Here is a 22,202-nt window from a genome sequence, read left to right as displayed (position 1 = left end):
ATATACTTTAGTTGAAAACATCATTATATGATTGCATACTCTAAATATAACGTATAATCTCGTTATTTTAAACTAAAAATATTTGATCTGGAAAGTCAAATCTTCTAAATATTTTTTGCTTCGTATATAATTATTTCTAGACCAAGTTTGTAATTAAACAACATGCAAGACATACGGCGATTTTTAAAAAGAAAAAAAAATTAAACTAGGCACAAAATGGAGTCTTGCTGTTTTTCTTAGACAAAAACTTTAGTAAGAATTTATAGAAACAATCTGTTACCGGTATACGAAAGAAGAGAAAAAAAGCTTTTTGTGTTAATTTAAAAAAAAGTTTAAATGCTTAAATATTTACATTTATCTTTCATCGTCTCCATAGTTGTAACTTTCACACAAAGTATACAATTAGGATTACCCTGAGTCCGAAAAACTCATTTTCGGAATTGTGACTGAATGTGAACATGACAACTCAACAACGGATTGAGCTAAATGCATGAAACTTTTACAAAGATCAACAATTAGGATTACCCTGAGTCCGAAAGACTCATTTTCGGAATTGTGACTGAATGTGAACATGACAACTCAACAACGGATTGAGCTAAATGCATGAAACTTTTACAAAGATCAACAATTAGGATTACCCTGAGTCCGAAAGACTCATTTTCGGAATTTTGACTGAATGTGAACATGACAACTCAACAACGGATTGAGCTAAATGCATGAAATTTGGCAGATAAACTTTACATACAATTTGTGGATTTTGATCAAATTCTGAAATCTATCCAAGGTTGTCCTACTGTCTAAATACAAGTGAACATCATAATTACAAAACTTGAAACCAGATAGATAAAAAACAACTAGATGCAAAATTAGAGAGATTAGATGCAAAATTTACACACAGGTTTAGCATCCAAAATGTAAATCGGTATCGAATTTTGAACTAAATCCATAAAGTGATTGATGGATCAAATCAAGAAATCCATCAAGATGGATCGTCCATCGTTTTTTACTTCTCATGCATGTAAAAATGATAATTAAAAAACACACTAATTTGAATAAAGGAAATTTGGTATATAATCTGTTGAAAACAATTGTTGTTTCAGATCAAATTTTAATTTCAATTGAACGTAAAAAAGTGTCCAAAATATATATTCGATTTTCTGATATATGTGTATTAACCGCATGCCAGCGATTAATCAGCAAAAAAAAAAAAATATTGCCGAAAATCGCTCACTAGATTCAATGAAAGCGCTAAAAATCGATATTACATAGCTAGTTTTCACCATTGTCATGCAATTAATACAAAAGTATCTGTTTTTTTTTCACTAAAAATGCCAAAGTATATAACTCTTATATGTGAGATTCTGAAAATAAAAATATGAGCATTCGAAATATTTTCTAAGGCTAGCCAAATGTCTACAATTTTATAAGAGGGGAGGGAGAGGTATCTTTATTAGAGACTATGCGAAAGAGTTTAGGAGTAACCACCCCTTGTTTAGTTATATTTTGACATAATAAGGTTAATAGAAGGAAACATTACGAGTGTTAAATAATGTGGCATCAAAATTTTGATGAATTTCTGAATCGAAAGAAGCAGCTTTGGAATTAAAAGCATTTTCAATACTATAGCTCAAAACTGAAACGATAGAGTCAATAATTATTTTGTATATAGATTTTACTTAAAAATTTAAGAACTGCGTCGAATTTTAGTCGAAAACGTTTAAAGAGAAATTTTTCACTTTGCCCGCTTGTGTGAATGTGAACACGGCAACTTAAAAATGCAAGAATGAGCAACTTAAAAAAGGTCAGGCGCGAATTGGAGGACGATGTTTTCGGTTAAGCAATTCCGAATGCATAAAAAAGACAGGATTTTATAACTTAAAAAATGTTTCATAGTTACCACAGGATAATAATTATCAAGGGTAATCCCTTCTGTTTCCAGGAGAAAGTTCAAAAATGAATTTTTTTCAGTAACCAGATCCAAACGATACTTAATCTTGAAAATTATCAAAAAAAAGTAATAATTGCTTTGCAGGCTATATTTATACTCTTTACGAAATACTCATTTAATGAAAATTACTCATTTAAAAACTCAGTATCCTCACGATTTCATAGGAATAATTGCAATTACATCCGTGCAGTTCTATGCTTTTTTTTCGATTTATTATTTTAGAGACATTTCGGATAACCTGAGTTCGGTCAACCTTGGTTCTGTTTCTTGGGTTTCTATTGTATTTGGTTTTGACACCAAATATGTATATCTATAACAAATATTGAGAGCAATACGTCAGAGGTGCGATTGTCTATTGGTTTTTGCTGTAAATCCGATAACGATATAAAATAATTTTTTTAAAATAATGATTCAAGAATAAAAAAATTAATTTTAGTTTATGGTCTCGAAATCAAAATAAGTTAATATAAATAAATGCATCTATTTTTGAAATTTGAGGGTAATTAAATGAAGGTAACTAGGAAAAAATAAAGTAACGAGTGAATGATAACTTTGACCAAATTCAAGAATAACACTTTAATTGTTTTAATGAGTTTATAGTTTTAGCGACTAATGGATTAAATAAGAGCTGGCCGAGAGGGGACTCATCAAATGGGGACTTTGTAAATTCACATTCCTTTTATTATTTTTGTAGAAGATATTAATTCTAAATTATATTCTTATCTGAAATACTTGATCACGAAAGATTCTAAAAAATATTGCATGAATGGTGAGCTATTTTACAAATTTTCAGTCACAGATTAAAAATCATATTTTAAATAGAAAATTTTTTTTAAAAAATCAGTCTGGTTTTCTCTTATGTGTCGTTTACCAGTGAACAAAATTGGAAATTTTCATTGATTATTTTTGAATAAATAGAATGACTAATTTCATTTCCATTCCTTTTCTCTTAACAATTTGATTTTTGCATGATATCAAATACGTCTATTCGCAAATGAAAGATTACAAATATACGTATTTCCATGATTTGATATTATGCTTTAATAAAACGTTTTGCTAAAATTCAGAAAATCTGCATAAAACAGTTTTTGTTGAAAAAAAAACCCTCGTTTTCTTTAAACCAACTTAGTCTACAGAAACTGTTTTCTTTACATAAATAGTAAAGAATTTGCAAGATTGAAGTATTTATACACAAAATTAATCCTTCGTAGTCTCTAAAGTCGAACATCGTACAAAAGAATACAAAATACCACATCACATTTCATATGTTCTGTACTTCATATATCGTGTACGATTAATATTGGAGTTTGTAAATAAAAAGTTGAAATTTTCGTCACAATAAATTTAAAAGTCCCTAACAAAAGGAAATAAAAGTTGGCAAAAAGTTCTAAATTTTAATTTAAATTATCTTCATAATTTTTATCTTTATCATTTCGAAGCTACTTATAAATATTTTTGTTCAATTAAGAAAACGAATGAATAATTGTTATACATCTGATATTTATGCGCTCTAATATTGTTACAGGTATTTGAAATATTAAATAAAAGCAATAATCTTATAATCTCGCAAGTGTCAATCATCTCTCATTGATTAATTATTTAAGGTACAAACATTAAAATATTCTTAAACTTCTTAAATTCCCTAAAAAATCTTCCCTTTTATTTATTTATTTTTTACTTCATTATTTGATCAAAAAGTAATTTACAAAGAAAAAAAAATATTTTTCTCGTAAGTGGAAAAAGTAGTCCGTAAACGCTCATAAGCAGAAAAATGATCTAAGTAGTAGCCTGTACAAAATTGAATAAAATTTTTTTCTGCTTAGAGAAAAAAAACTCATTTACACAAGTTCAAAAAATAGCAAATTTTTGCTTTCTGGAATTCCCTTTTTGATACGATTGCAATTGTTTCTTATTTTTTAATCAATGCCGCCTGATTCTCTTTATAATTTATAACTGCCTGCAGTTTCATGCTTCATGTCACGTAATCAACTATAATAGAACATCTAAGTGATTTTTTTGCAGACTATTACACTAAGTATTTCGACCAAGTTGATTCTACAAAATTCTCAACTAATTCTGATATCTATACATATTCTCTTTTCTTCTGATTTCTGATTTTTCTGAAATATATTATCTATTGAAATCTCATATTTTGAATAAACCACATTTATTTTTACTTAATTTGGTTGTAAAGTCGGAAATAACCTAGGGTTCCGAAATTCTTTTAAATAATTCAAAATGGGCATTGAGATTCGTTCTGAATGTAGTTTACAGAAATTTATTTTTGACTTTTCTTACTTTAATTTTTTTTTTCCAGTTCTATATTAAGTTTCGTCTTAAAATGCTACTACCAAATCTAAAAGATAGTCGCGTGTAAGTCAGTGATAAAATGATATTAAACAAACTTTTGCATTCGACAATAAACTTCGTCATTTTTTCTTAAACTGTCCTAATTTAATTATTTTATTTATTTTTTTACTTGTTTCAAAATTGTAAGGATGGAATTTTGCAAACATTTTTTAATCCGATTTCATACGAATAGCTGTAACTGGCAGGAAACTTCTGGAAAAATCGATTGCAAGACTATATTATATTTATAGTAATGATATATTTAACTGAAAATAAAAAAGTAAAAAATAATTAAAATAAAGAACTTCTGGGTATATAGTAAATTAATAAAATTGCTTTATTAAATTTATGAAACTTAAACTTTATTTTTATAGAGAAAATAATTATCTTTTTTCACTCTATCTGAAAATTTATTTTGGATCCTGTGCTTGTTTTGATGGTTTCTAATGCCTCTTTTTGTTATATCTTCACGTCTCTAAAACAATCGTCCTCCATACGCTTGGAATTAATATTATATCGCGTTTTCTGTTTAGTATTTAAAAAAGTTACAATAATAATTTTGTTTATCTTCAAGGATTTCCAACAAATCTTAATTTATTTATTGTCTAAGATAACTATTAAATTTAGACAGGAACATGTAAAACTATATATATATATATATATATATATATATATATATATATATATATATATATATATATATATATATATATATATATATATATATATATATATATATATATATATATATATATATATGTATATATAACCAATCTAAAGTAAGAAAAAGTTTGAAAACGAAACAAAACAGTTTCGAAATCGCAACTAAAATTTATTACCTATTTAAACTAAAACCAAAAAGGAACTTCATAGTATTTAGAGAGCACAATTGCAGCTACTTCTAAAACACAGATGAATTGATACAAAAGTATTAGAATCAAGTTAATAGGAAAAACAAAAATCAAATAAAAATTAAACCAAAAAAATTATTAAAAAAAGAATCCGGCCTGAAGACTTTTTCAAGGGTCACCCTCAGGCAGGGATTCAAATAAAGGGATTTTTTCTGTGAGGACATACAGACATTGTCTAATAATGATTCCTCGTGACCCTAAAATCCCCTGAAATTATGCTCAAGAGATATACCATTTTAACAGAAAGGAAATACAAAATAACAAATTAGAAAAAAAAAATAACCACAACAAAGTAAAAATACAATCGCAAAAATAACAATAAAAACAAAAACAGCATTAAAATTAAAATTAAAAACGAAAAGGCCAGAACATACCATCCAACAGTCAAGGAAACTTTAAACAATCGATTGTGATTTCCTGTTTTTAAAAAAGTTAACGGTAAATTATGTAAACAGAGGTAGGCACCCAGCGCCATCTATTGAGTGATCCTATTAAATTGATTCTAATACTTTTGTGTATATATATATATATATATATATATATATATATATATATATATATATATATATATAATCATTATTATAGAATATGATCAATGAAATTTAATGTCTCTATTCTGTAAAATATAGAGTAAATTACTAATGAAAGAAAAAATTGAAGATTAGTTCTAACACTAAAAATTCGTTCGAATCGAGACATACTTCAATTGGTTCATGTGAAATTTATAGACACCTTTTACAAGATAATCCAAAATAATCTCTTTTTTCAACTATAATTACTCATCAACCCGCACAGAAATAATGCATTAAATCTCTCCAAACTCTAGAGGTAATTTCGAATAGCGAATATTATCGAAAATTTGATTAAACCTGGGGGTGAATGTAGATGACTCTAAAGTCAATGAATATGACATCCGTCTGGAATTATTTCTATTCACTGAAACATTTAGGTACGTCACTTTTATTAATGACCTCTGTCCTCCTTGGGCGTCAAATGGAATGTGTCTCGTGACTGGACGGATACTCCTAGCTCATTAGTTAATTGCACAGTCTCTCCTTCAATCATGGTAAAAATTACTTCATTCACTATTGATCAAGTCATGATGGATACACTCATTCGCGGCAGCCAACCCTGGATTAGATTTGCTGCGTCAAATGATGGATGGGGACTTTTAGACTGATTTAACTTATATTTGAGTAGCATATCATGATAGGCTCAGATATTTTTCGTAAATCTGAGAGTTAGGTGAAATATGTGCTAGTCTATTATTGCATTACATCACTGTAAATTTCATTTCTTTATCTGCATATTAAAAGTGAATTAACTTTCTCTATTTCATTTTTTACATAAAGTATTGAGTTTACTTTAAATCATACCGGATATTCTTTGAAGTACTAATTGCACAGGGACATGAAATAATTCATACAGTTCATGTTTTAAGAATTATTATTTAATTATCGTATCTAATTGTGATGTTTTTAAATTTGAAATTAATTGCATCATGAGCGAATTGTATCTCAATTGCATATGATTGAAAATTATAATATTATTTAAAATATTCAGACATTACTCTTGGTTATCTACTGTTTCGAAATTATTGCATTTTTTTTCATATTTCATGATTTATTTAACATGAAATGAAAATTTAATTTAAATAAATTATGAAATATGAAACATTGGCAATACCTTGAAACTTATTGCGTCAAATAATGAAGACGAAAATCTTCACGTTCTGCATCTCATATAATACGTAGATATAGTTTACGTAATTCTCCGATTCACTTAAAATATGTACTTTTTTTGTAAACACTATTTTGCTGTGAATTTTTTTTAAGGAAATTATATTTTCCAATGAATTTTTACAAGAACTTCGCAATAAGTTATTTGAATGAAATAAAGAATCTGAAGATATTTACCGCTTGCTTGAAGAAAATATCATACGATATATTGTTTCAAAGATTTTAAAAATAACAATAAATGTTTAATTTAAAAAAAAAACAGAAAAATGGACAGCCGCTTATTTTACAAACTAATCCCAAAAATTAAAAACTTATTAAAACATTTAACTTGTTAACGTTAGACAAAGTTATGAATTCCCCCACTACTTCCTTTTTTCATAGTCAATTTAATTCAATCACTCTCATATTTCAAAATCTATATATTTATTTATACCAACATATTTTGATTTTGATTTCTTTTGTCAAAAGAAGGGAAAAAAGATATGAGCTTAATATAAAATTTCCATTCAAAAAGCCTTTATATTTGAAGCAAAAAGAACTAAAGTGTCCATATACACAATATTTCATGTAACGGAGCTGAAATAAGCATAATAATAAAATAGAAAGTATGTATCCTTTCAAAATCAGAGTACATCAAAAGAATTTGAGTTTCTCTGTACCACATGGTAGTACTTGCCTAATAGTCCACTTTCATTGTAGTAAAATATGATGCTTAGCTCAATTTTCAGAAAATTGTAGGTTGGTTCAATCTGATTCTCATAGCGTCACTTTATAAAATATTGCTATATATGCATTCTTATGCATATTGTTATTCTTATGTTTGATATTGCAAGTTTCAATTTCATGCAAGCAAGTTTCATATTTGTATTAAAGTGAAAAATGAAACAGTTGAGCGATTTTCATTTGAAGTAACTTCTAATATTGCATTTGAGATCAACTAGAGAATATGGATATTCTTTGAACGTAAAAGAATTGCTGAGGAAAACTGTTATTTTAGGAAAATTTAGAGAAGATTGCTGATTATTGTTTCAATCAGCAAAAAAATGAAATAGTATTTAATACTTAAGGTAAAAATAGTATTTATTTCACGCATATTCATCTTAACTTATTCTTATCTATTCGTATTTATGTCAAATTGTACAAAAAAGCTTATTTTCTTATATTGCTGATCTTTTCTCTGTTGCTTTAATCCAGTATTAAATGTTTTCCTTATTTTTAAAAGAAACGCAGTTTATATATTTATTTTAGTAATTTTCAAAAATTAAACAGCTTGATAAAGTTAAGTTTGTTAAAATAAGATAGGAGATTACTTATTTTATTCCAGAAATGTTTAGGAGTTCTAGATGTAAAGTAAATTAGTAATGAAAATCTTATTTCATAATTGTTTGTCTCCAGCATTTCAATATTTCAACCTTATCCAATAATATGCAAAATTTTTAATCTTTCAACATTTATTGTATTCCGTTAAGAAAAATTTATTTCATGTAAAATGCCCTGCATTTTTAAAACTCAAAAATTGTTCTTCTTCTATATTCTATATTTTCTTATTCTATATTGACTGGAAAGAAATATTGTTATCAAGTAATAAGAATTTCAGTATGAAAATAAAAAAGGTATTAATTCCGCATATTTTCCTTTGCAATCCAAACATAAAACAGAGAGTTAGTAGAAACCTAAATTTTCTCTCTGAAATTTCTTAAAACAGAGATGCTAGCTTTTAATTAAGCTTCTAAATCTTCATAAATTAATTTTATTTTCACAAGCTTAAAGTAGATTTTAACTTCTCAATAACCTATAATCCGAAATAAAGAATAATAATTTCATGTCAATTACAGTAATTAGGCTTAAATAGGTAGTAATTCAAACAATGGCTCGTTTATTCTTGTATATGTACCTAATTAGTGGTATTACTATTTGAATAAGATGCCTCATTCGAAAATTTCAATGAAATTCATTAAAAATAAGGCAAAATCAAATTTGTAAGCTGCATTAATTTTTAAATGATTTTAAATGCGTCAATGACTTGATTGATACAAATAACAGAATAAATGATAAATAAATAATAAAATAGCATGAATCAAAAAAATGAATGCAGTTAATTTTATCAAATTGTTGCGATTAAATTTACATACTTCTGAATCGAAGATTATAAGCATAGATTGGAAAACTTCTAATCTTTTAATTCATTCGCTTATCATATTTAGAGGAAAAAATTTCCAACATTTGTTTGATTCCAGCAATTGTCTTTAAGAACTATTTTTTTCCATGACGACATTCATTTTGCGAATTAACAAAAAAAAAGTCGGAATGAAGATTTTTTTTTATTAAACTCTTTTAATTACCTTACAACATGGCACTCCTACACATTCAAAAACTTATGACTACATCTATAGTTCTTCAGCTTGAATTTCATTAGAAATTCTCTTCAGTTTTTCCACGTTTTAGCTTTTAACGATTGCATTAAAGTAAGAAGGAAATGAGGGGAGATTTTGAAATAAGGTGAGCGACAGAAACGCGCTTAATCTAATTAACCTTTTTTTCTTTCAGAAATGATAATAAAAAAAAAAGAAAAAAATAAGAATAAAAAGAGAATGAAAATGGAAATTTCTAAAAAAAATTGGAAGAGAGTCTCTCTCTATTTGAAGTACTTGGAATTAAAGGAAGTTTCGTGAGGAAAAGCTGTGTTTCATTAGAAATGAGTAAACTAACAGAAGAATGAAAAACTAATTTGTGTGGATGGAAATTGGATTAAATTTTCATTAAGTTAATCATAATATTTATCACAACTAATTCATTATATTTTATTAATTATTAAAATGCTGTTGCTTGATTGTTGTTCATTATGTTAGTAGATTATAAAAATGTATATTCATATTATTACGCATTCTTATCAATCAGAACAATTTATAAAGTAGTTTTGCTATAATAATTATATTAATAATGCAAAAAAGTTGAGCCGAGTTATTTTTCATTTATGGCCATTTTGTATTTGAATGAAAATTATTTTATTGCGATACGAGTTTGATAACGTTGCCCATGTGCAGATGTCAACTTTTAATTGAGCAACCTGTCTTTAAACTACCACACCACGCCAACGATAGAGTGATTGAATCCGAAAGATTGAAATTTCTCCATACCATAAAATCTAAAGAATCAGAATTTCTGTTATATTAAGTAACATTTTTTGGACACAATCATCACAAAGAATTTTTTTGGTTGAAATGGGTCTCAAACTGTCGATTCTCTGTTCTGAAATTCAAACTCTGGAATGAGGCAACACCGATCTTTAATAAAAAAAAAGACATTACGAAACATTGCAGAAATTCTGATTCTTTAGATTTCATGGTATTAAATTCAAAGAAGTGCTTCTAAAATTAATTTCAAGAAAAATTTGAATCAACTAAATACAAATCCCTCATCAACTAAATAATTATGAAAATTGTAACTTTTTAAGTATTGATTATCACAATATCCAAGATTCATATATACATACTCAGTATGTATAAATAAAATATTTTATTTTATCTATTTAAATGAACAAAGTTTATCATTTTGCAGCAAAGAATAAGACTTAAAGTATGGAGAAGTATTTTTTATCTAATCTTTCATGTTTTATACACTTTTATTCAATTTGCCTTGACTCATGGTTATAAAAATGGAAATTTATAATCAATTTTTAATCACTTCCTGATCTGCTAGAGAGCTGAAATTTTGTACATTTGTGTACTCTCAATGAAGATACACCATTTTGCCTTTATTAGATCTTTAATATAAATTGATGACTATTTACATCAAGCTTTGATACTGTTTCAGAAACGCCATCTAGCAGTAGATTTGAAAAATTAATCTGAAGATTTAAAAAATAAAAACTAATTATCATAAAAGTTTCTCATTTTAATTAAGTTCCATTGTTTAATGTGTCTTTTAAAACTGTCGTTACTTCATTTGTTTCTTTAGTAATTGCAATTACTATTTATTTATTCTAAATGTTACATTTATTAATGTGAAATTATTCCATGATAGAAAGATTTAAAAAAAATTGCAAATACGGGAAAACATTATGAAGTTTTTTTTAAACTTTTGTTAATTATTCCGTTGATCTTAAGGAAATGAGAAATGATTAGATTCTTCCATTAAGGGTAGAGCTTCCCCTAAAACCTTAGAGAATTTCAAATCTTGAAATGGTTAATATATGTTTTATAAAATAAGACATATCTATTAATTTTTGAAAATATATGAAACCAATTTGTTCATCCATTATTACAATAGATTAAAATTAATGTCTAGCATAAATTTCTTTAATGATATTTTTTTATAAAAATCTAAGTAAAATATTTTATTTCGCTTATAACATTTTTATTGCAATTAGTCAAATAAATGTTTTTATTAAATCAACAAACTTAACATGTAAAAAAATACTTTTTAATAAAAAAAATTGAGATACGATACTTTTTTGTTTGCTTGTTTCATCAGTGTTTGCTTTAATTGTCTATATGACCTGTTCTATGTTTTTTTTAATCATTATTTCTGCGCATTGCCTTTTGGAAGAGAATGTAATCAATAATGTTTAAAATCCATGCTTCGCCAAACACCAAATAAAATATAAACTTCTTTTAGTCAAAAATTTGAGAGAGTTTTATGAACTAAATTCTAAAAGTATTAAATGTGAGAAAAAATGTCTAAGTTACATTTTAAAGCAACCGCGCTCAACACTCCCAAGCTAACGCATTCAAGGTAAACAAATAATTGGAAGGTCACAGCGCCATCTATTGAGTTATCTAATATGCAACGGAAGGTCTATTTTTATTTTAGGTAAAGGATTAATCCCAAATCATTCCTTGTTTTATTAAAAAATTGATATTGCAGTAGTTTCTGGGAAATTCATTATTAGTTAAATTTTTAATGAGGTTGTTTGATGCTTCAATATAGGATTTTTTATTATTACAAACCCTTTTGATCCTGTTAAATTATGAGAAAATTAGATTTTTGAAAATTTTAGTGTTTAGATTAGAATGATAGTTACAAAGTTTCGTTATTTTAAAGTTTAATTCATCAATTTTACTGCAGATACCAACTATTGTTTTATCATTAGCAATTTCGATTTTTAAATCCAGAAAGTTAGCCTCAAGTTGATTTTTATTTGTTTCTGTTAGAATTAAATCCTTTGGATAGCAATTAGTAACAATATTGATATTGTCTAAGTTTATCAAAAGTAAGTCATCAGTATACCTTCACCCGTTTATTAAATTATATTAAATTATTTTTTTCTCATAGTAATGTAGGAAAATATCAGCTAAAGCACTTGAGAAAGCTGATCCCATTGGAATGCCTTTACTTGTTTATAAAAATTAATTCCATTAAAAACGTAATTTTCAATAATATTAAAATTACATAACTAGCCAGTTATTTTTAGGAATAAAATCTTCATTTAAATATTCGTCATATATAAAAGTACAGACATTTATTAACTTTTCATGAGGTGGATTGGTTTATAAATTTTCGAAATCATAAGTATTAAGTTTATTATGTTGTTATCTTTAAGAAAAGTTATATTGTTACCTTTAAGAAAATCCAGTACTTCTTTGTTACTAGAAATTATAAAGTTATCTTCATCTTTGATTTTGTCCAGGATAATTTTTAAGTATTTAAAGAAATGTTTCCCCGTATAGTAATTATAACTGCCAGTGCTATAAGTCACGAATCTGAATTTTAATGGATTTTTATGAAATTTAACTCTTGGGCATAAATAAGGATAGTTTAGAGAGCTAGTCTTATTTTTTTTTTCTTTTGCGAAAGATAGCATTCTTTTATTTAATTCCTTTTTATTATTCAGTTTCGTTTCCAAAATATTTCTAATTTTAGATATGGTTACTTATATATATATATATATATATATATATATATATATATATATATATATATATATATTGAACTGACAAGGAATCCTAAAAGTGCCGAAATTAAGTGATATATTGTAGTGAAAAGCAAGAAAATTGTTCTTTTTCAATACATCCATATTGTGTTAGTGCACCTACAACTATATCAAATCTGAAAGGTGCCGCATGAGCTCCAGAAACGAAGGTGTGGTGTTAAGAGTTAATACAACCATATTCAGACAATACTAGTGATAATCTATTGAGTATATGGCCACAAGAGCTCTAGAAACGGAGGTATGGTGTGGTGTTAAGTGTTAATACATCCATATTCAGAAAGTACAAGTGATAACTTTTTGCGTATGTGGAATTTCATGTTACATACAGCACCGGAAGCATTTATTAATCAAAAATCCATATCACCACTCATGATCTCTGTTCTTATAAAGTGTACTGCTTAGAGTACTTCAAAGCAGAGCACCCATAGTTGAGATGTTTTCCCTTGCTGTTTGAATCATTTCTTTTCTCATTAAAGGTGTTTATTCAGCTAAGTAAAAAATTGGACTTTCCTCAAGCAACCAAATGACGGTGGAATTACGTCAAAGATGGGAAGAAGGTTAGCCACTTGTTCTTTGTTTGCATTTGAAATATCAATTTCATCCATTGTTATTACTGAGCGAGAGTTCAGAGTTATATAGTGTGCCTGGTTAGTTCTTGCATAAGCATATCTTGAAAGCATATAGGATACCTCAAAATTTGCAGTTTCCCATAGCTCAGAAATTCCACTACTCTTCATTATAAAGCCTATCAATCCAAAGTAGTTCATTAGCAAATAGAAACCTCTCCTTTGAATAATGATGTTCGGAAACATATATTTTCATGACTGTACTATTACGTGCAAGAATTTCGAAGCTAAAACTATAATTACCTGTTTTAATACCATAAAAACAGACCTCAATGTCGAAGATAATGATAATGGAGTTAAATTATATTATTTATGATTACAGTATTATATATTATTTTAGCAAAAATATTTATAATGATTATAACATTTTTTATATAAAATAATTTGTATTGAAATGTAGCCTAGATTTTTTTTTACACTTTCGATGTTTTTAAATTTATGAATTAAGATAATGCTTCGCGCTTCCAGTTTAAATAGAGTTATATGATCTTCCGTGTTCAGTAAAACTAGGGCTTCAAATTCTATTGCATACTTTCTCTCTCAAAATAAAATACGTAAAAATAAAAATAAAACATTAGATAAATGGCATAAACTTTTAAACCCAACGCCAATAAAACAAAAATGACTACGGTATTAAGAAAATGTAGATAAATCGTATTTATTATTTTTGCATTTCACATTTAGTAGCTTTATAAAACATTCATTTGACTCATTTTAATATGAAAATGATCATCGAAAATTTTTTAATATTTCACTGATATTTTTATTTATTTTTGTATATAATGTATTATAAGAACCCTCTGCTAGTTAGAAACGTAATTCCTAAGTAGCTATTTATACTAAAATTGTTGCCTACATTTACAAAATATTTAGATATAATTTATTTCATAACAAAATATGATAGATATATGATTTGACGTATCCGAAGTTACAGGAGGGAGTCAGGAGGAAAGTTTCCTCCTTAAGAGAGAAAACTTTTTGGATCTCATTTTCGGCTGTCATCTCAAAATGAGTATTTAATCAGAAATTAAAAACATTATAATTTTGTTTCCTGTTTTATCTAATTACAACAGACTATATGAACAGACGAAAATATTTTGTAAAAAAAGCTTTAAAGGCACATATATAGACAGAATTCGAGAGAATTATCAATCAATGTTTATCAGGACTTGTTAACTTGTAATTTTGATAATATTATCTTATTTCATATCTCATAACCTAAAGCAAAATATTAAGCTATCGGTAAGTTCCAAAACTTTAACACGAAAATACTTCATAATCATGAAAGCCTATTAAAGGTTAGTTGCTTCCAAATAAATTAACGATGAGATTATTTTAATAAAACATTTAAAGCTGCTTATTTTTGTGTTTTTCTTGGAATTAAAGAATGAAAGTCATTATCATTTAGCTTTCATTATTACAACAATAATTTGAAAAATTTTGAATAGAGTTTACTATAAAAATATATAAAATTTTCATAATGCTTTCAAATTAAACCGAAATATGCAAGCATTACAAATGTTTACTTCTGGTAATTTATAATCTAAATTCTTAATTTTTCCAAGAATGCGAAATAATTTTAAAAATTAACTTTTTAGTATTACTCGTAAACGAAAATAGAAATAAACATGTGATCTAACTCAAAATAGTTGCCTTTAAGGTTCTATAAATATCAATTATTTCCCTCATAGCAGGGAGAAATGGCAAAGAATTTTCTGCTCCATAACCGAATACAGCTATGAAAAAAGGAAGACTAAAAGATGCATGAAATATGCTTAAATATTGAACCCTTAAATGCGCATTTTTAACAAGAGTCTTTTTAAAATGATTTTCTTTATTTATTTATACACCGCATATTCAATTTCTTATCATATTTGATTAAGTAAATACATTTAAACAGAGCTAAAATTTGTTTACATTCTTTCTGGTTATCAATATCAAATTATTAATTTAATAGTTTTATTTTGAAAGAGAACTGAAAATGTTTCAATATTTGTCCATAGTTTACTGGATCAAAACTAACTGAACCTATTTTAAATAATGTTTAAATTTCATGCATTTAAGGGTTAAAGAATTATATCTGAAATTTTGAAACACTTCAATTCATATAATTCAAATACCTTTCTATATTTTCATTTCAATTTCTTCAGGTAAGTATATAATATGCATACTTTTTACATGCTTATTTAAATGTCACAAATATTTTTCTTTCTCTGAAAGGAACCTACCTTGGGCAAATATCGCATCCTTGTTGCATGAAAGCTCCTAGTGAGAACCATAGACTGTTGTAGAGTGAAAAATCATTGGCCATAGATGGGCCAATAAATGAATCTTCATATCGCCATTCATGGGGAGAGAAGCGACTCACCAGAAACAGAACTACAGAGACTCCAACATAAGCGAAGATGATGCACATCCAGATTTCTTTCGAAAGTGGATTCATGAAGGAAAAAACTCCAGGTTTCTTTTTCATTGGCTTTTTTATCATGATACTGATGCCAAGAGACATGAAAGGCTTGGTGAAATCAATGACTCGTTCCCTTGCGGAAGTTATAGTAAGAGGTGCAATAGCCATATCGGCTTCCTGTTAGAGAAAAAAGGAAGAAAGATGAAATTATGCATTAAAATTCGTAATTCATAATCATTTCTTCATGAAAGGTTCTCTTTCAAATTCTTTTTCTCAAACTTAAGTATCAACAAATATTTTCATTTATGTAAACTAATGAAGATTCGTGAATTAACTGGTGAGTAAGAAATAACAATTGAGTGGTAGAAAAGATTTTCAACAAAGGAACGGACATTAATTTTGGTAATAATGTATAAAACAATTGTGATTTTTCTTTAGTACCTTTTACAAATACTTTATTTCATCTTTATTGTTATCTCTATTAAGCTCCAATGAATATCATACAAGTACAGAAGAAAAGCGGAAAATTACTAAAATATATCTTGGGTGCATATGATATTTTTTTTTTCCAAATATTCAATTCTTCCATCAATGTTTCAATTTACTTAACATGCAAAGCTTCATAAATGTGATCTATGTGAGTTTATTTCTATAAAATTGACGAAACATAATATTTAGAATTTTCTTTTTCTTAAAAAATTCTTAGTGATGCTGCAATAAAAAAATTATTAAACAGCCAAAATTTGTGTGAATAGAGTATAACAGAAAATTTAAATATCTGCTTGAGATAAGAGTTAGAGTATCAGGTTTGATTATTGTATTTTACTAAGAAATATCAATAATGGTAAAAAAAAATGTTATAATTTACAGTGTGACGTTAATTTCATAATGAGATTTTAATTAGAAATTTTTAAGAGAAAAATTACTAAAATTGAAGCAGAAATAGTTATTTTATCTTTACTTTTTGTAGAAAATATTCCTAAAATACTTTCGATACATTCATGCCTTTTTACTCCAATAGATGTATGCAAAAAATTTTATGTCAGCAATAAACATATTTTAAACAATACAATTTTTTGTAATATATATTTAACCATAGAATATAGACAAGAATCTATGGTGACTGGACTACTCATTCAACTGAAATCTCGCCGAAGGAATTCCTTCGTAGGAAAACGTTTCATTAAATAAAATAACTAATAAAATTGTTTATAAAAATGCTTTTCATGTCTTTTTACTTCAATAGATGTATGTAATAATGTTTAGGTCAGAAAAATACATAGTATAAGCAATACAATTTCACTCAATATACATTTAACCATAGAATATATACAAGAAGTTATGATGACTCAACTACTCATTCAACTGAAATTGTATTGCTTCATTAAATCCCTTCATAGGAACACGTTTCATTAAATAAAATAATTAATAGAATTGTTTCTAAAAATGTCATTCATGTCTTCTTACTTCAATAGATGTATGTAATAATTTTTATGTCAGCAATAAACATACTATAAACAATACAATTTCTTGTAGTATATATTTAACCATAGAATGTGGGCGAGAAGCTATGGTGACTCGACTACTCATTCAACTGAAATCTCGCCAAAGGTATGCCTTCATAGGAAAGCATTTCAGTAAATAGAATAATTAATAGAATAATTTTTAAAAAGCAAATAATAAAAATTAATTGCTCTAAAATTATCCATATTATGTAAAGAAAATGACATTTTTTTATATATAATTTTGTAGCAATGTCTTCTTTATCAACCTTTTAAAAGAATAAGATCTCTTGTTTTAACTGTTGTTCATGCTTCGTTTATAACATGGTGAAATATAAATAAGAATTATTCTCCAGATAGTTAAACGTTTTAGCATCAAGCGTAAGTTTTGTTTCTTCTGTGAAGGTTGATGAGTAGCTGGAGCTTACAACAAAAATTAATGAGATGGAGATTTGCACTCTGTAATCTCTCTTCCTTCCGGAAAGACTGTAATTAACTTCCACTTAACACGTAAATAAACCTAACAGCTTCCTTATAATTCTCTCCTTAACACAGCATTAGCTCGTTCTACCTACCATTTATTTCCCATAAATCAAAGAGCTTTCTCCTGCCGAATTCCATCCATCAATCAGGATTCTGAAACGTCATTTATGATAATTCTCGAAATGCCAAAATCGAAATCATCGCTATTTGTCTATTTCTGACTGCTGACAATTGAAACTGAAGTGAGTCAAAGCATATTTCAGTCAACCTCGAAAGTTTCTCCGCATTTATGCAATTTCAAGAATTAAACTAGCCTCTGGAGTGTGAAAAGAGAGCTAAATCCTGCAAACTTCAGAATAAGTAAATACAGAAAATATAATTATGGATAAAAATATTGTTATAAATGATTATAAAAATTGCAAATATGTTTTGACCCATCCTAAAGTTTATTTTCTTTAATTCAAAATAGTGTTTGAGTTAAATTAAAATCTGACTTCTATCATCTGTTTCTTTACTAATTATTATATATTAATTTAATTCAGTTTCGATTTTATAGCACAATAACAGTCCATTGCCATCCCAATCCTAACACATGATAACTGACTGATTCTGAAATTTAAAACATAAACATAAAATTGTCAACAAAAAGATGTGAGAAAAGGAAATGAAGAAACCTTCGCAAACAAATGAAAAGCATGATAAAATAGTTATAGACAATTCTTAAGGGATCAAGATTAACCCCTATACTGACACTGTCACGGGAATTTGTTTTCCGGACTGCGCGCATTAAATGCTTGAATGCGGACACTAATAAAACATCGTCTGCATTTTAATGTTAGTTCTAGTGATACTCTCAGTGATTCCGAATGCTTTACATTGATTTTAAATTGGAATTCATCTGGACATGCCCATGTGTTAAAAAAGGGTAGAGGAATGTTGCTGTAAGGGTAACAATAAGTGTTGATCATCAGATAATTCTGGGAAATGAATCATGTAAAATTTCATCTTCATTTAAATTCATAAGGATGTAGATTATCAATTAAAATGGATAAGTTACAACATAATTATTAATAAGACATTATAGCCCCTTCTGCCCTCAAACCTTCTATGCTTAGTCTAAACTTAAATTACTTAGATGTTTATGGAAAGCTAATGGAAAATACAGAAATAACAGCTTCTGGCAGTGCACTGAAGAAGATAAGTCGGAAAGAAATCCAGATAATTAAATTATATAGGAGTCGTAGCCATATCACATCACATTTAAAGCATATACGCCCTTAAGGGGTTATGCTAATTAAGACACATATATTTTACTCACAGTTAATTCAGGCATAATTATATTCTAAATTAATTGACTGGAGAGATGAAAAATTCGATATTGAATCACAACAAAAGCTTGCATCTAAAATCTTTGTCAAGATTTTCATAACTGGGCTCGCCTTGGGAAAAAATTGTCAGATCCTCGTAATAACCAGGAAATTTCGGAATGTTTAGCATAATCGTAGAATTTTACAAGATTTTATTACGATATTCGGTGTAAAGTTAGTAATATCTCGGTTAATAATGGTTTTAATCACAGGTGATCAGAAATTTCAAATAAAACCGCTCTTAGAATGGAAGAAGCTTTAATTTGCTTTATGTATATTTCATTAAAAAAGCATGAATTTGTTATTCATGAAAGAGCTAATTAGTATCATTTTGTATTTGTAATGAAAATTAAATGTTATTAAATTAGTGATATATTATATCTAAATTAAAATGGCTTTATATGAATAATACTCATAATGAACAGAATTTATTAAAAAACATGAATGAAAATTTATCATCCAGAAACACATTTCATTAAAAGCAATGGAAATTCAATAAAGGCATTTGGGATTATTTTGACTCCGATAATGTTTTTTATCTTACCGAACTTGATACTTTGTCATAATTAAAAATCATCTTCCAATTTATGTGATATCGCCAATTAAAAGAACTGTTACAAGCAAGTAATAAAACTGTTTTAGATTTGTCCCAAAAGTTTTTCGCAGAACTTATTTTGATTAAATATTTGTCATTATTTTGATTACCGTAATACAAATGAACAACAAACTAACAAACAAGAAAGTAATTATGAGAAGAAATCTTGCATTCTACTTATTCAATCAAGTATTTTTTACTTTAGGCACTACTAAACATACTATTTACAATCAAATGTCAAGTTCCATATTATGAGTTTCTTATATCTAATTACGATTGTGTTAAAATATAGAATGCATGAGGAAATTTTTATTCAAGGTAATTGATTTATACTTTTTAACATTTTTATACTAATACATACTATACATTTCTTTAAAATTACTCATGAGCATGAGCATTTATCTTGTTAGTCATTTATAATTTATGCAGTATGATAGTAAATTCCCATATGTTGCAGACAATTTTTCCATTCTTGATGGATTTATATAATATTTATATTCGAATCTTCTATTTATAAAAAAATAACCAGGTTGATCATACGAAAAAAGCATATAAAAATATAATTTTTTAAATGAAGAATAAATAAATTTAGTGCTTACAATAATGATATTCCATTATATATATATATTTATGTAAACATTTATCGCATATTTTTTCAGTTGCAAACTGCTTTTGTAGCCAATGTTCCATTTCGAAACTAAATATGTTTATAAACTGCGCATAATATTCAATATTACTTAAGAATAACCATCGGGGAAAAAATCTCTCTCAAAACTTGTTCCAAATATTCTTCAAAACCCCTTATTACCAATTAAAAACTTGACCGGAATCTTCATCTTCCCAATGACACCTCTATTAACGAGCCCTTTAAAGAAAATCACGCTATCAGAAGAGACCACTTCTCAAGGCGAGGCTAAATTATTAGCTTAAATTTCCCCTTAATGAAAGGCCTTTAATGTACTTATAAATGATGCGTAAACAAGTCATGTTGGACGTCCTGACAACAACTGAAGTGGTAAAACACTGAAAGAACCGAGATACTGGAATCCACGACCCAAGGGAAGGCTTGCAGTCTATACGACGCTTTCTCGAAATCTAGAGTTGAGAGACGTCAGCTACGTTGACAAAAGAGGGGAGGGTATGTTGGGACCAACATTGGTGCCATACCGTGTGACCCGGGGAGATAATTGCCCCTGATGACGCTGCTAGTGATGGTAGCTTAGCAAGGTGGGCTGAGACCATTTGCATATCCATTATGGCCTCGCCTCTGCTGGCTTGTCTCAAGGGAGGCGCTTCAGTGTAGGAAGGAAAAGCTATTCTCTCAATCTTTCAGCTTTATATTTGAGGTTCTTGCTTGAGTTGGTTCTAGAAAAGTTGGCAGTGTTTCCCTGTGTTTTGATTTTGTTAAGAGGTTCAGTATTTAATGTTTAAATACTGCTACTGTTGTTGTTGTTTTGAGTTTTCTTTTTCCGAGGCAGGTTGGTCTTGTGAGGATGGAGTGATTAGGGGACAGGTAAGTAGGAGGAGTAATAAAACTTTAAAAATGCTCGTTTTTTTTGTCGAAAATGGGGAACGTGCGAAAGAGAATAAAAATTAGAAAGCGTTTCCTTCATCCCATTAGGTAGAAAGGATTAAGAAATTTTACGCTGATAGAAGCATTCTATTTTGGAAGTAAAATAAGCTTTCGAAAAATGTTTTTTTTTTTTTTTTTTTTTTTTTTTTAAATCATCTGTGATGAATCCGTATTTTAAAAGATATTAGAGTTTTCAGTGTTGGCGTAATTGATTTATGAACATATGTCACTGCGAATTACAATGGATGTTTTTGGAAATCTCCAATTCCTTAAAAAACTGGGATTTAAAAGTTGATATTTGGAATACTATGAAAATATAGTGTGTTTGGCATACTAAGAAAACACAATGTCCCAAATTGATTGAAATTTATTGGGAGAATTTCATTTGTAAGGCTAATTATTTCTATCTTATTTATATACATTATTTTAGCAGAAGTTCACCAACGAAACAAAATCAGTGGTTACAAAATCCATGTCAAAGGTTAAATGAGAATATTTGCTATAAAATTGTTTTATTAGTTTCCTTTAACAGTTGCTTATAAGAAAGATTTATTTTTTGAACGGCAACAATATAATACAGATTACTAAAATAAAAATTAATTTTTAGTGAGTTGAAAATCAAATAGAAAATACACTGAGGTGAATATTCTTGGGATAAAAATAAAGGGTAAATTTGTAGAAGAAAGTGTATTTTGCTTGCGGGAAGTTTTTGAAAGTCTGGAAATATTTCACTTTGCGCAGTTGAATTCCACTTTGTATAGTATCACTTT

The 22,202-nt window shown here is 27.4% G+C and overlaps 1 protein-coding gene across 1 annotated transcript in view; it reads right to left on the bottom strand.

Annotated features, from left to right (window-relative positions):
- LOC129960361 (glutamate receptor 1-like) overlaps positions 1-22,202 on the bottom strand; it is a 547,350-nt gene that overhangs the window by 48,423 nt on the left and 476,725 nt on the right. The window contains exon 10 of the mRNA XM_056073766.1: positions 15,734-16,089. Coding sequence (XP_055929741.1) covers positions 15,734-16,089 — 356 coding nt within the window. The remainder of the gene's footprint in view (positions 1-15,733; positions 16,090-22,202) is intronic.

This window comes from Argiope bruennichi, chromosome X2 (assembly GCF_947563725.1).
Source record: "Argiope bruennichi chromosome X2, qqArgBrue1.1, whole genome shotgun sequence".
NCBI lineage: Eukaryota > Metazoa > Arthropoda > Arachnida > Araneae > Araneidae > Argiope > Argiope bruennichi.
Note: the sequence above shows the minus strand (reverse complement) of the source record. Positions and strands in the feature narration are given on the sequence as shown.